Below are 16,626 nucleotides of genomic sequence, written 5' to 3' on the forward strand. Positions count from 1 at the left end.
GGCCGTTGGTTACTAGGTCTGGAACCCATTGGTCTGTAGTAATTCCTACCACTTGTGAACAAAAGCTGACATTTTCGCGCCTACTGATAAGGAGGGTAATATGGTTGGCACCCTGGGGAGATCACGGTTTCCGGTTAGTGTCTCAACCTTGATTCTGTGATCTTTCAACCACCCTGATGGGAGAAACTAGTCGTCGAAGATTGACTGTATGATGACTGGCTGTAAGGCGGTCTATACTGGGATTGATACTTCCTATTTTGTTGGTTTTGGTATCCTCCTCTTGATGAAAAACCACATGCTCTTGCTCCTCTGAAAGATATGCGCCAGTATTGAAGGGCGTCTAATGATTGTGTGGTATCCGTATCAGTTTTCATAGCTAAGAGGGCCTCATCAATGTGTTTACCAAACAAAGACTCTCCGTCATAGGCCATGTATAGAATCTTTGCTTGTACCTCAGGTCTGCAAGTGGTGCCTTTAAGCCATCCCTGACGTCTAAGCACTCCAACCCCTGCTAGTTGACGGGTGATGGTGTTTACGATGGACAGAGCGCAATCTATAGTTTCTGATGCAGCCCGTTCTCCTTCCAACAGAATTTTCCTTGCTTCCTGCCTACGGTCTTCAGGAATGAGGTCAATGAGACCAGCCATGTCTGACCACATTTGACGGTCATAACGCCGATTATAGCCAGAGAATTGGCAGTTCTAATGGAGGCCGCTGCCATGGTAGAGAATTTTTAGCCTATAAGGTCCAGACGACGTCCTTCCTTGTCAGACGGTGTGGTGATAGGCGTCGCAGGATTTTTAGATCACTGTTGGGCGGCCTGCGAAATTACGGAATCTGGTCGTGGATGACCAATCAGACAAGATGGGCTGTTAGCAGGGGCACAGTATTTCTTCTCTATGTGTGGAAGCACTGCCGGAATAGAAGCAGGCGTATTCATGATCTTAACCCCTTCATTCCAGATATAGTCTATTATTGGTACAGCTCTCGTGATTTTCCTGGACTCTTCCTTGAAATCATCAAGGAAACATTCGGTTTGTTCGACAGTAACTGGCAGTTGAAATCTACCTGCAGCCGCTGCATTAAATTATGAAAGCACCTGATGTCCTCAGGGGGAGAATCAGAAGGTTGAGGAGGAGGTGGAGAAGGCATCAGAATTACATATGCGTCCCAGGGATCCGGAACATGAATATTTTCAGGCAATTCGCCCTCTTAACCTCATCTTCAGAGGAGGCAGTGTCATGTTGCACCTGTTCAGATTGACCTGAAGGATGCGTCGGTGTAACAGGAACTTGAGGCTGAATTAACAGATCAGGAACCGCCGCTGGTGTGGGTGGATTTTCTGGGACTGCCTGTTGTGGGGGAAACCTCTGCCGGTAATCTGCCAGTATGGCCTGGAGATCATGTATGAGCGTTGGTTGGAGGTGATTCATTTTCCTCTGGCGTGACTCCCTGCGATGGAATCTATGATGTGGAACCATAAATTCTTCCTGGTAATATTGTTCTTGGTAATCGTCATCCTGACACTTGATGGTAAGTTCAGAAGGAAGGTGAGCTGTGCCAAAAGGTCCTTCATTATCTTCGTCCTCATAGTCATAATCTTCAACGAACGTTTCGATTAGATGTGAAGGCATAAGTGGAGAGATCTTACTGTAATCCTGCTGTCTTTGAGAAGTTTTTGAGTTGGTAAAGTCCAGTTGATATGGGCGTTTACTACCAAGGTAAAACTATCCCAGCAGAAACAGTAGATTGAATTGGTAAATCCGTCATTGACGGGCTCTTCGATGGGTTCTTTGTCGACGGGCTCTTCGTCGACGGGCTCTTCGTCGACGGGCTCTTCGTCGACGGGCTCTTCGTCGACGGGCTCTTCGTCGACGGGCTCTTCGTCGACGGGCTCTTCGTCGACGGGCTCTTCGTCGACAGTGTCATCAATGGTGCCACAGTCGATGGAACAGACGACTACGTAGACTTCGTCGACGATGATATCTTCGTCGACGTAGGTGGCTTCGTCAACAGTACTGTTGTTGATGGACTCAACATCCATGTTTTTCTCGTCGACTATTCGTCAAAAACTGGCTCTTTGGTGGTGATAGAGATTTTGGTAGACAGAATAGGTGATGTAATAGCCGTTGTTGAGATAGTAGCCGTCGACGATTAAGCAGAAGAAGTCACAGAAATAGTCGACGATGTCACCGTAACAGATTTATTATGGATTTTACTTACAGTTTTTGAAGTAGATGCCTTCTTAGACTCCATGACGGATGTATTTGATTTGAGACCGCGTTGACCCAGAGGAAAGTTTTGGTGACCTCTGTGGTGTATTCTTCCCTCACTTGAAGTGCTGTCATGGGATCTAGCTCTTTTGCTAGAAGTTGAGGCTCTGTCATCCTCCTCAGCCGAAGAGGATTTGAGCCACAAGAGCAGTCTTGCCTCTCTATCCCTCAGAGTCTTGGTAGGGAAAGTAAGGCAGATCTTGCAATTCTTTGCCTCATGCTTGGGATAAAGGCAATAAACACAGTCCTTATATTGGTCATCCACATGGACCTTCTTATCACAAGTCCTGCAGGGCTTGAAGAGAGCTTTCCTGTCAGACATTCTGAAGAAAAGTAGAAAGAACTGAGTGGCACTCAGGGAGACTCCCTTCCACACGACGTGCGGTGAAAATCTGAGGAGAACTGCCTCTGCTGAGTGTTCTCGAGAGTGCTGGTAGCTGATTGGTTGGATCTAACTTTTGGTTCTTTTACTATAATGATGTAGATAGGCTACTAAGATTTAGGCCTTTGGCTTTTCTTTTAGCCTACTACTATTATTTACTTATGGCACTACTTTTGTCATTTACTGTGGAACTTCCGCCTCGGCGACAGGGAATGATTTAGGCATGTGAATCTATGAAAGATACCCCAATACTGGATAAACTAAGTAACCATTTATTCAACAATGGGAATGGTCAGGTGAAAACAATCATCATAGTATATAAACTCTTGCAAGCATGATCAGATGTATTTATGAGAGATGGGTAAGGAAATGAAAAAAACAAAGAGCCCCCTTATGCTGAAATTAGTACTGAATACCTATTAAAAATTCTTCTTGTGACTAACTGTTCTCCATCCAATTTCTAAAGGCTCACTCTTCGGATCCTCTGATCTATTTTGAACCCAAGCTACCAGGAGAAAGTTTACAATAAGAACTGGAGGGCACCACACAAGAGAACGACAGTACATTGTTAGTTGATAAACAAAAAGAACATTAAAAGAATTCCAGCAGTGCACTACCTGTCTCCAGGCTTGAACTCTCGAGATATCTTAGTTTTCTTTTTCTTGTGCTTCCGTTTCAGGTTTTTGATGGACAGAGGGATGCTTTTCTTGCGACCCCCTCCTCCACTCTGTGAAGAGGCTGTGGAACTGCAAGAAGATGTGACTGAGCTGGTGTCATCAGTATCCTCAGCAGCCTCATCATCTGCATCCTGATCCATGACCTGAAGTCTGTAATTCATAGTGCAATCCAGGGGATTCTCTTTCACAACAGGCACAGGATGGCCAACAGAATGAGAGCTATTCATCATAATTTCATTAGGCTGCTCAGTCTTTCCGCCAACGGTGTCCAAGTTGCTATTGCGAACGGCCACTGGGGCTAATAAGGAGTTTGACTCAAATTTACTAGAAACTTCAGGATTTGCCTTATTCTCTATTGGTAGATGACCAGTGGTAGAGAAGGTAACAGTCTCTCCATTGGAATGATCAATTGCAACTGTGCTTTCTAGGGAACTGGATATGATTTTTACTATCTGCCTTTGAAGCAGTCTTTTCACCTGCAAAATAAATGGAACATGTTAATATTGTCTTGCCTATAAGTGATGGCCCTATCAACATTAACACCAATACAGTATAATTAACCCCCTGCAGTCATTTGAAAAATTATCAGATTGCTAAAACCATACAATGCCCACCTCATTTACACATGGCACAAACATCTTTTCTGATATACAGGCATTTAAACATCAAATCCAGCATTTCAAATACTGTACAAATCCTTTACTCTTTTTCACCATGAACATCTCTGCTGGAAGCGCACATTATTTCTGATGTTTCACTGTTGTGCATCGAAGGTCTGCTTCACCAGCACCACAGAACAATCGATCAGGTCATTTTTTCCAGTTACAATCTTTACTTCAAATGCAACTCACCTAAGAAAGCTACCAGTATGATCTCACTCTGCTTTTTGTGATCCCCACCCTATACATTACCCATCAAATTTGACCCCCATGCATCCCAAACTCAGAAAAACATTGAAACTGGTACACATTTCTAGTTGTGATAGCACAGAACCAAAACCAAGGTATTGGGACATAGCACTACTGAGAAATTAAGTCAACCTAAAATATTTTTTTAAAATAAGGTGGGTAGCACCCATCTAGAAATGTGTACATTAAACAATCTGGGAGAGAAGAATGGTGTTATTTGTGAAGGAACAGGCTGAAGGCCAAGAGCCAGATACTTGCACAGAAGATACTTTAGTATAAAAGCCCTCTCTACTAGACTGGTCGTCTACTTTCGGACGAGCTCATCTGCACCCATGTAGTCTCTGCCTGGCCCTAGCCTCGAATGCCCTGCTCTTGCCCAGTCCCCGGGGCTGAAAAAGTAGTGTTGGAGTCCTAGCTGTGGAATATGGAATTTCATGGTCCTAGGGTCCTCCTCATCCTATGATTTCACCAATTCTTAGAGGCAAAATGACATGCACTAAAAGACATCTCTCCCCTTTCTTAAAGAAAACTTAGCGCCACACCCGGGGCATTTCTTAAATGGAGTCTGTTCCATAAACTGCCAGGTGTGGTCGACGCAGGTAGGCCTCACGGCCCACGTCGAAGCTACAGATCAAAGTTGTTGGATTGTATGATGCGCGTTGAAAGGGAAACCGCAATCGAAAACAATACCGTTGAGTGGTAAGGATTGCGAAAGGGCTCGAAGACTATACCGAACCGGGGTGCAGCAATACACATCCGAACCAGATGGCGGAAAAAACCAACCTGTGGATGGAGTCAATGCCCATGCGCACTATCACCGTAAGTAGAAATCACCTACCTCATGACTACAAACACTTCTTCAAAGAAAAACAAAGTTCAAACATCCGAGCCCAACAGCAGATGGTGATCTATGCTAAAGCATATGATCTACAGCTCATATGCCTCGAACACAAGTTACTTACCTGTACACTGTGGTTCTCCAGTATCAATATATTTCCTAGATTCACATGCTTGAATCTTCCCCATCATGGTGGGAGACCCATGGTAATAATCAGCAGTGCTATACATAAGCATTCAACATCATAGAGAAGCTAAAGAACATTAGTAACCAACTCACATTGTTTTTATTAGAACCAAACTTCAACCAATCAGAACCCAGACCCTGAAGCACCCTTCCCCAGCAGAGCCATCATACCTCAGATTTTGAGCGCAAATGTAAAGTAACGAATGTAAGAGATATCCGGAGTGGTGAGACCCAATGAAAAGAAGGGAGGGTCAATTGTGAATCTATGAAAGATATCAATACTGGAGAACCACAGTGTACAAGTAACGAACAAGTTACTTACCTTCGGTAACGCTTTTTCTGGTAGATACAATATCTGCCTGTGGATTCCTCACCTGGTGAATATCCCCCTTGCGTCAGCAACATTCGGAAATTCTTTTCGTAGCTTCGCGCCGACGTGGACTCAGACGTCACAGAGGCACGGCATCGCACGCGACTCCGCTGACGTCACCGACGCCTATAATAGGCCCACGCCGGCGTGATGACCTCAGTTCCGCCCTTTTTTCCGTGCCTTCGAGGCACACGGACGGACCAATGACAGTAGACATATACACAGTATACACAGTACAAAAATCAAGGTAACACACACAGTGTGAAGCAAATTTAATAAAACATTTGAAATAAACAACTCCTTGACAATAAAGCAAATAAATAATAGAAACTCTGGTATAGAAGAGTGGACAACGGGGAGGCGGGTGGGTCAGTGAGGAATCCACAGGGAGATATTGAATCTACCAGAAAAAGCGTTACCGAAGGTAAGTAACTTGTTCTTCTGATAGATACATCTGCCGTGTGGATTCCTCACCTTGTGAATAGAGTCCCACAGCAGTCCCCACTCCCGGAGGAGGGTGTCCACTCTTTTATACCAAGAAATCCTGGAGAACAGAGCGTGCAAAATGACCGTCCCTCTTCACCTCAGAATCCAAGCAGTAATGGTTCGCGAAAGTGTGGAGGGAAGACCAAGTTGCCGCCCTACAAATGTCCTCTACAGGAACACCTCTAGCCAATGCAGAGGTTGACGACTTAGCTCTAGTAGAATGAGCCCTTATACCCTCTGGAGGTTCCTTACCGGCCAAAGAGTAGCAGATGTTTATACAGAGGACGATCCATCTTGATAAAGTTTTTTTATGGACCGCTCTTCCTTTCTTGCAGCCAGCAAAGCCAATGAAGAGCTGGTCATCCAACCGACAGTCTTTAGTTCTGTCCAAGTAAAAAGACACCGTCCTCTTGGGGTCCAGACGGTGTAATCTCTCCTCCTTGGAAGGGTGTGGGGGAGGATAAAAGGTAGGGAGGGTAACAGATTGGCCAAGGTGGAAAGGAGTCACCACCTTAGGCAGAAAAGCAGCCCTGGTCCTAAGAACCATTCGATCAGCATGAATGGACAAGAAAGGGGGCTTGGAACTAAGAGCTTGAAACTCACTTACCCTCCTTGCCGAGGTAATTGCAACGAGGAAAACCGTCTTAAGAGTCAAAAGCCTCATAGGACATTTGTGAAGAGGCTCAAAAGGAGCACCCATCAGAAAAGTCAAAACAAGATTTAAGTCCCACTGAGGCACAATAAAAGGAGTAGGAGGGAACTTATTTGTGAGGCCCTTCAAAAACCTTAAAACTACAGGAGATTTAAAAAGAGATGGCTGGTCAGGCAAACCGAGAAATGCCGACAGCGCTGAAAGATAGCCCTTCACTGTGGCAACAGCAAGCCCCTGTTGCGCCAGAGAAAGGGCAAACTGGAGAACATCAGACAAATGGGCTCCCAAAGGGTCAATAGATTTCTCTCCACACCAAGCGACATATTTGGACCACCTATAAGAATAGATGGACTTAGTGGAGTCACGCCTGGCCGACAAGATGACATCTACCATGTCAGGCGGGAGAGAAAAAGAACTCAGGTTGCCCCGTTCAATTTCCAGGCATGAAGGTGTAAGGTCTGGAGGTGGGGGTGTAGTACCTGCCCCTCCATCTGGGAGAGGAGATCTGCCCTGTGAGGGAGACGGAGCGGCGGGTGAGAGGAGAGGTGGAGAAGGTCTGAGTACCACACCCTTCTTGGCCAATCCGGGGCGATCAATATAACTTGGGCCCGGTCTTGGCAAATTTTCCTCAGAACCCGAGGAATCAAAGGTATGGGAGGAAATGCGTAAAGGAGTTGCGAGCCCCAACTCAACTGAAAAGCGTCCCCCAAGGCTCCTTGCATCGGATACTGCAGACTGCAGAATGACAGGCAGTGAGCATTCTCGCGAGTGGCGAACAGATCCACCCGAGGAGTCCCCCCACATCTGAAAAATGTCGTGAACAACCTCCGGGTGAAGCCTCTACTCGTGGTCGGCAGAGAACTGCCGACTGAGACGGTCTGCACAAACGTTCTGAACTCCGGCCAGATGATTTGCCATCAGACAAATCTGATGGTCCTGAACCCAGGACCAGAGACGCAGAGCCTCTCTGAAGAGAGACTGCGATCCCACTCCTCCCTGCTTGTTGACGTACCACATCACGGTTGTGTTGTCCGTCAGGACTTGAACCGACTGACCGCGAAGGGAAGGGAGGAAGGCCTTGAGTGCCAGACGTATCGCCCGCAACTCTAGAAGGTTGATATGAAGCAACCTTTCCTCTGGAGACCAAAGACCCTTGAACTCCAGGTCCCCCAGATGAGCACCCCCACCCTAGAGTGGATGCATCCGTTATCACTGTGGCCACCGATGGAGGAAGTTGAGAAGGCTTTCCTTGTGACAGATTGCCTTCCACGCTCCACCAATATAGATCCGCCGCAGTTTCTTTGGAGATCCTCACTGACTCCCTGAGATCCCCGTTGTGCTGATACCACTGCCTGCGGAGGCACCACTGGAGTGCCCTCATGTGCCAGCGTGCATGGTTGACCAACAGAATGCAAGAAGCAATCAGACCGAGCAGGCGAAGGACCTTCAGGACTGGAATGACCGCTCCATTGTAGAACAAAGGAATCATTTCCTGAATGTCGCGAATCCTTTGAGGTGGAGGGAATGCACGACAAACAGTAGTGTCCACTACCGCACCTATGAACAGGTTGCGCTGGGAGGGCACCAGGTGAGACTTGGGTACATTAATCGAAAAACCCAACTTGTGCAACAACTGAGTTGTCTCTTGCGGATGATGGAGCACCTTCTCCGGCGACTCCGCTTTGATCAGCCAGTCGTCCAGATACGGGAATACAGGTATCCCCGACCTCCTGAGATGTGCTGCCACCACTGCCATCACCTTGGTGAAGACTCGAGGCGCAGTAGTAAGACCAAACGGAAGGACCGCAAACTGGTAGTGTTGCGACCCAACCGTAAAACGGAGATACTTTCTGTGCGACTTCAAGATGGGAATATGAAAATACGCGTCCTGCAAGTCGATCGACACCATCCAGTCTTCTTCTAGCAGCGCTTTAAGAACCTGTGCAAGAGTGAGCATCTTGAACTTTTCCTGTTTCAGGTAAAGGTTCAAGATCCTGAGATCCAGAATTGGTCGAAGCCTGCCATCCTTTTTGGGGATCAGGAAATACCGGGAGTAGCACCCCTGACCCCTTTCCTGCTCTGGAACCACCTCTATCGCACCTTTTCGAAACAGTGCCAGGACTTCTTCCTGCAGGAGAAGCAGGTGGTCCTCCGAACAATAACCCTGGCAAGGAGGGTATTTGGGGGAAACTCCCGAAAAGGAAGAGCATACCCATTCCCCACGAGATTGAGAACCCGAAGATCCGATGTTACCAATTCCCAATCTCGTAGGAAATGGGTAAGCCGGCCCCCCACTCGGCCCACATGATCCGGAATGGCAGATCTAGGGCTGCTTTGCTGCGTTGGCAGGGGGTTGGGAAGGGGAAGAGGAAGAGGAGGCTTGACGGCCTCTTTGCTTGCCCCTATAAGATCTGTACAGAGTGTTCTGCTGCTGCTGTGGCTGTTGTTGCGTAGATTTGTAGGATCGAAAGGAAGACCTGCTAAATCCCCTAGTACGCCTTCCAAAAGTGCCCCTGGACTGAAGGCCCAATGACTTGGCTTTCGCTCTGCTGTCCTTAAAACGTTCTAAAGCAGCCTCTGCTTTCTTGCTAAATAAGCCAGACCCATCGAAAGGAAGATCCAACAATGTAGATTGGACATCTGAAGAAAATTTACTAGACTTCAACCATGCGGCTCTCCTCGTAGCCACAGAAGAGCCCATGATCCTTGCCACAGAGTCTGCTGTGTCTAACCCACTCTGAATCACCTGTCTCGCTGCTGCTTGAGTATCAGATATAACTTCTTGGAAGTCTTCTCTATCCTCCTCAGGTAATTTAGGTACTAACTGTTTAACAGTATCCATAAGGGCGTGAACATAACGACCCATCAGGCAGGTCGCATTGGTGGACTTTAGTGCCATACTAGCAGAGGAGAAAATCTTTTTAGCAGCCTGATCCTGCTTTCTCGACTCCTTCTCAGCTTGAACTTGAGGAAAAGCTCCTGCAGACCGTTTGGAACAGGCAGCTTGAACCACCAAACTCTCAGGCAGAGGGTGAGTGGATAAAAATTCTGGGTCTTCCGGAGCAGTCCTGTACCTTCTGGCAACAGCTCTAGATACAGCCGGAGCTGATAAAGGTTTCTTTCAAACCTCTTAAATAGGATCCTTAAGGGCATCATTAAAGGGTAGCAGTGGTTCAATCAACGATGAGGGAGAGTGAAGAACCTCCGTGAGTAGATTTGACTTGAACTCAGCAGAAGGTAAAGCAATGTTCAATAAACTTGCTGCTTTTTTTAATTACCACGTGGTAAGGAGCCACATCTTTAGAGGGTTCGTCCGATACTGAAACTAAATCCCACTCAGGGGACAGTTCAAGACCACTGGCCACTGAAAGATCCTCATAAGGGTCATCAGGATCTTGAAGCTCAGATTCCTCCAAATATTGTTCGCGATAACTCTCTTCCTCCATAAGCCTCTGGGCTTCACGCCTCGACCTCTGCTTCACTTTCGAAGCCTTCGGATCCACTGTCGACTCCGTCGAAGTCGGGGCCGGCGCCGAGCCCGACGCCGGTTGAGGAAGACTTTCACGACATCGTTCGGGATTCGGCATCAGAGATGACGGAATCGGTGTCGAAGGATTCGGTGTCGACGACTTCGGCGTCGATGGCTTCGGAGTCGAAGGCCTCGCCGGAAGATGCCAATGCGGCGCCGGAGCCGGCATAAATGGCGCAGGGGCATAGGTTTGAGGGACACCCAGACCAAATGCCATCGGACCCGTGGGACCAACAGGCATCCCAGAGGGGTACATAGCCCTGGAGTATATACCATACATCGCATTTAAAAAATGCATCGGATCCTGACCTGGAGCCGGGAAGGTTGGGTACGAACCCCCAGACGGCTCTCGAGGGCGTGGAGTCGATACGACGTCGACCTCCTCTTCAGGCTGGTGTACCGGAGTCGACAGACCTTCAGGTAACGGAGCCTCTCCCTCGCCAATCAATACCTCCTCACCTTCATCCTCCCGATCCGGAGAATGGGATGGAATCGGAGATGGATTCGCTGTCTGCTTCGGCGAACCAGGCGAATTCGCATGCGACGCCTCACCTCCGGCGTCCTGTTCTTCCGAAGCCGAAGACACCACTTCTTTCTCGACCAGCTTCACCTGCGACTTCGGTTTAGAACCCGAATCTTTCTTTGAACAATGTCGGGATTCATGAGATCTTTTTCTATGCTTCTTTTTCGAAGACCTCGAAGCATGAGCCGATGACGAATCCAAACACGACCTCTAGTGAGCTCTCGACCTCGAGCGTCGAGTCCGCGATTTTGACTACTTCTCCTTACTTCCTTACTTTAAGCTTTGCAACAATAAGCTTAGCTGAGGGCCTTAGGAGTCATCTTCTTACAGGATCGGCAGTCTTCGACGTCGTGGTCGGAGCGAAGACACCACAAACAGCATTCATGTGGATCCGTAATGGACATAGTCTTGCCGCATTCCCCACAGGCCTTGAAACCTGTCTTCTTCGAAGACATGATGAAAGAGGAGATAAAGGAACAATAACAATGCAAAGTAACAAAGTTACAGTGAAAGCTACGGATGATCCCTAGAAAACCGTTAGCGTCGACGACGCGGAAAAAAGGGAACGGATGTTATCACGCCGGCGTGGGCCTATTATAGGCGTCGGTGACGTCAGTGGAGTCGCGTGCGATGCCGTGCCTCTGTGACGTTCGAGTCCACGTCGGCGCGAAGCTACGAAAAGAATTTCCGAATGTTGCTGAAGCAAGGGGGATATTCACAAGGTGAGGAATCCACACGGCAGATGTATCAATCAATTGTTTTTTCTACAGTAGTGCATCTTTCATAGATGAACATCCTTGAACCAGACTTGTAAGCAGTAACATGGAAAATGAGGCGGTGGGTATGGCAAACCATTCTCAAGTTAAAAAAACATAACCATGAAGTAAGAAGGCAACCATCAAGATAAGAACAGGTATTATTTCAAACATTAAGCTTTAAAGACACTGCATGACTTGATCTGCATGGAAAAGTAAGATTGCTGTACCTTACTGAAAGAGGCACAGTAATACTGCTTGCCCAACCACAGCATCAGCTTTGCACAAAGAATACAAGCAAAATGTTTTGTGAAGGTACGCATATTAGTGAACATTGCTGTGCTGCAAATCTCCGGCAACGAAACTTCAGCAAACAGGGCTGTAGATCGGGCCACTTTTCATTTAGAATGCGCCTTAACCGTCAATGGCCTACCTGCTTTATAATGGCAAAAAGTATTGGCTGCAGAGACGCAAAGAGCTATACTACTCTGTGATAAAGCATAACCTTTTCTTGGTGGAGCAAACTATATTAGAAGCTTTTCGGATTTTCTAAAACTCCTTGTTCTGTCCATATGGAACATTAACATTGTTTGCCATTCAAGAATACAGGGCTCTTTCAGCTGTGGCCAAAGGATTTTTTAAAAATGCTGTTAACATAATTGGCTCATTCAAGTGAAATCAAGTTGGAACTTTCGGAATGACCTTCACATTAGTTCTTAATTCCACTCTGTCATCTTTGAATTGTAAATAAGGATCATTAACTGTAAAAGCTTGTATTTCTCTTTCACCTAGATGAGGTGAGGGCCAAGAGAGGAGCCATTTTCCACAATACATATTTTATGTCTTGATAGGTTTAAATGGACTTTTCATAAGCTGTGACAGAACCATATTGAAAGGACAAGTTACTTACCTTCGGTAACGCCTTATCTGATAGAGGCAGGATCTAGCCGCAGATTACGGATCAACCCACTCAGCTTCCCTGCTCTGTGAACTAAGGTTCTTTTGTTGCCAAGATCCCCTCTTGGCATTCTACTACAGTTCTTTCTATCTGTACTTGTTTGTTAGACCTGTCTGGCCCTTTGCGTAGTCCCTTCTATTTATTTATTTTGTCCCCTTCTTGCCCCTCATGCCTTTATTTATTTTTGTGTCCACTAGGTTTTTATGGTGTTGGTCTGGGGGATAGGTGTTTTTTCGCCCTCATAGTTCTTCACCTCAGGCCTAGAGGCCTTTCCTGACAGGAATTCCCTTGGAGTCACAAAATGGTGGCTACCAACTGTCACAACTGTCATACCTGGGACCTGTCCCATAGGATAGAGTAGGGCATTCCAGAACCTTCTGGTCCCTTCTGGACCTCTGAGGGTCAGCCTATATAAGGCGGAATGCTGGTCAGCCATTTTGTCTTACCAGAGAGAGTCAGCTGGAGGACAGGCTGCAGCAGAAGGTGGGGGTAGGATAGTCAAAGGGTTGACCTCCCAGTCTAAGGACGCTGCCTTATTGATTCACCACCCTTCCTCCCTTGGGTTACTTGTCTTGTCCCCGCTGCGTGGGATCACTGGAGACCCTGGGCGCCTGACCAACCCCTAGCCTGGAAGAAAGGGGTGTGAGTGGGTGAAGGAGACTGCGGCGCTGTGGAGCGCAGTCCTCTGCCTAGTTGGAAAGACTTTAGAAAGACTCTGGCAAAGTGTTGCTAAGAAGAAGAGAGGATTAAGGCTGAGGGGTTATTCTTTGCGGCCCCCTCGATTAGCCCCTCAAATGAATTCGGCTCATGGTTGCCCTGGACTTCCCCTGGCGACATAACTGAACGGAAGCCCTCCTCCTACCTGTAGCAGCAGACTGCTAGCTGAGAAGAGCAGCTGTCTGAGTGGGGAAGACGGGGTCCGTGTGTTTGGAGCAGCGGTCGTTGTGGAAGCAGAGGGCCTATTCCTGGGCCAGCGTGAGGTGAATAGCGCCGGCCTGGTAGCGTGGTCGCCGGTCCTGAAGTGGGAGGAGCGGAGGAGGCAGAACCGTCAGCGCTGGGCAGGCTCGGGTGTAGAGCCACTTCACCTCCGCGCATGCCCGGTTGAGCCGTCTGACTCTGTGGGGCGGAGCCGGCCGGAGAAGCGGAAGCGGATCGGAAGCGGTGGTGAGCCTTGTCCGCGCCAGCTCCGAAATTGTGTGGCAGGTTAGGCGGAAGAGCCAACAGCAGTTCCTGAAGAGGGGAGAGACATTCCCCGATCCTCCCCGCGCCAGCACTGAGATCGAGTGGCTGGTTGGGCGGGAGGAAGCGGATCAAGCAGCTGCCGGCTGGAACTTCTGTAGAGCCGCCTGTCAGCTCAGTCACTTGGAGACTTGGACATTGCAGTCCCCGCTGTACAGTAAGGAGAGTGTGGGAAGGGGGGAAGACTGAACCCCAGGGATTAATCACCTCAAGGGGCTGAGTAGTGGTGTTTCTTAAAAGGTCTTTCCGTGTGGGGAAAAATTAGTCATTGTGCAGGTAACCATATTCAAGACACACTGTTCGTTTTTCCCCCTACTGTGTCCTGGTAGGTGGAAATTAGCATGATGATGTAATCCTCATTGATTTCAGGTCCAGGGAAGAACGGCCAATGAACCAGAAGCTGGGGGTAGAACCAACTGTCAAAGTAGTGCTAAAAGTACCCTCTGACTAGGAAGAGTGTAAAGTCCTCATAGGGGTTGCAAGCGTATCTGTAAAACTAGTGTAACCACTGACAGTCTTCGCTGATTGTGTACATTTTTGGTAGAAGGTGGGGTGAGATTGGTATTGTATCCTGATGTAAATGTATTGAGCAGGAAAAGTTGAAGTTATAAAGTGTAATACGTTTCTTGAAGTAAAACTATCGAATAAGGAGAAGTACTGATGTAAAGGTGATAAAGAGGAACAAACTTATTTTTATAAAACAATTCGTATTTTTCCACAAACATTGGTGTAGTGTCATTTTTGGGTGTTATTGCATTAAATTACTGCTGGGTGGTTTGCAACCTTTACACATGTGCCTTAGATAGAGATTGTCTTACCCTAGGCCAGGCTACCCTTGGTGACCTGACAACATTAGGTTCCAACAAGTTGGTGTCCAGCGGTGGGATCTTGACTGTGGTTGCAACTACTCTGCAGTAATTGAGTGTAATCCACTAACCACACCTGGAGTTTTCTCCTAGCGGCCCTCCTAATTTTTATTTTTGCTTTTTCCAAATTTATTCCTGGTGGTGGGGTGGAGGTAGCTTCAGGTTGCCCTTGCAACTCTATTCTTTTTGTGTGCTTAACCTTGTGTTGCCTTTTGCAAAATGGAATTTGCACTGGAAAAACTGGACACTTATTCATTGGCCCAGCTAAAAGATTTCTGTCAACAAATAGGGGTGTTCTTTAAGCGTGGTGCCAAGAAGGGGGAACTCCAGACCAGTTTGAAGGCTTGGGTGGAAGCGCGCAATGAAGAGAAGGAGGAGGATGGGGAGACAGACCGGGGCACGGTCATAGGGGTAGAGAGATTGTTCCATCCAGAGGTGGGAAACCTACTCCCCGACCAATGACCTCTTCTAGGAGGGGCAGTAGTGTCTCCGGGGGAAGCTTGACTGAAGCGGAGCTCACAGACAGGAGGGAAAAAAGGAAGCTGAAGTGGGAGTTAGCCAGGTTAGAACAGGAGAAGGAAGAGCGGAGAATGGCTCATGAATTCAAACTAAAAGAGTTAGAACTCCAGGCCCTGCAACGGGGACCCTTTCCAACTCCAAATGGTGGCAGCGAAACCAGAGAACCAACCAGGGAGTCCAGACCCTACCTGCCTAAGGATATAATTGCCAGCTATAGTCAGGGGGATGACATAGCCAAGTGGCTGGCAGCCTATGAGGTCTCCTTAAGAGCCCATGGGATCCAGGAGAAGCACTGGGGGGGTGGGATGTACAAGTACATGCCTCCTACCGGTCGGGACACTTTGCTAGCCTTAGAACCGGAGGAGCAGACCAACTACCCCACCATGAAGCTAGCATTGATCAGGAAGTTTGGATTACCCCCAGAAAAGTATTGCCAGAAGTTCAGGGGGAGCCACAAGTTAAGCACCCAGAACTGGGTGGACTTCCTAGATTATGCGAGGAAGGCATTGGAGGGCTGGGTACAGGGCAGTGAGGTGAAGGATTATGAGGGGTTGTATGATTTTTTTTTGAAAGAGCATCTACTCGAGAAATGTTTTCCCGAGCTGCGCCAACACCTGGTGCACAGCAAGCTGACTAACCCCCGGAAGCTTGCAGAGGAGGCGGACATCTGGGCAAGTACCCGGGTGTCCTCAAAGGGGACTGGAGGGGATTCCCAAAAGGCCGGACAGGGCGCCCCTCAGAAGAAGGAGGGGGGAGATAAAAAGCGGGAGTTCTCTAAAGGTCCCCAAAATAGTTTCCAGGGAAAGGAAACAGGTTTCACCCCTAAGGCTAACCCGCCCAGAAACCCTCATCCTGGCCAAAGCCAGCAGCCAAGGGTTGTCCACTGCTTCGAGTGTGGTGGTGTTGGACATTATAAGGGAGATGTCAGATGCCCAAAGAGACCACCCCCTCCCACCGGAGGAAAAGCCCCGGGAGTAGCTAGTGTAGCGCTTGGGGAGGAGTTGCCCTTAGATAAGGGGGGTGAGTGGGCGGGCGTCACTTTAGTGTCCCTGGGAGAACGGGAGATGGTTCCTAAGATCCAGGTGCCCCCAAATACTGTTAAGTATGGACAATGGATCACCATCAATGGCCAGAGAGGGGAGGCTCTGAGAGATACAGGAGCCAGTATGACTATGGTGAGAAGTTAGCTGGTGTCTCCAGAGCAGGTGGTTCCCAATGTACTCCACCCCGCCGCGATGGCTGACGGCAGAATGGGCCACTATCCCGTGGCTGAGGTTCCCTTTGAGTGGGAAGGGGTTGCAGGTTCACTTCGAGTTGCCGTAAGGCCTGCCGTGCCAGTTGATTGTCTGCTGGGGAATGATATGGAGCACAATGCCTGGAGAGAGGTGGAATACCGGACGCATTCTGCGATGCTGGGTACACCTGACTGGGCCTGTGTAAGCACAAGGTCTACGACTGCCCAGAG

General features: G+C 48.2%; 1 protein-coding gene across 1 annotated transcript in view; it reads right to left on the bottom strand.

Annotated features, from left to right (window-relative positions):
* UBE2O (ubiquitin conjugating enzyme E2 O) overlaps window positions 1–16,626 on the bottom strand; it is a 736,961-nt gene that overhangs the window by 370,418 nt on the left and 349,917 nt on the right. Inside the window, exon 9 of the mRNA XM_078654595.1 lies at window positions 3,273–3,808. Within this exon, the coding sequence (XP_078510721.1) occupies window positions 3,273–3,808 (536 nt within the window). The remainder of the gene's footprint in view (window positions 1–3,272; window positions 3,809–16,626) is intronic.

The sequence above is a fragment of the Lissotriton helveticus genome, chromosome 7 (genome assembly GCF_964261635.1).
Source record: "Lissotriton helveticus chromosome 7, aLisHel1.1, whole genome shotgun sequence".
Lineage (NCBI taxonomy): Eukaryota > Metazoa > Chordata > Amphibia > Caudata > Salamandridae > Lissotriton > Lissotriton helveticus.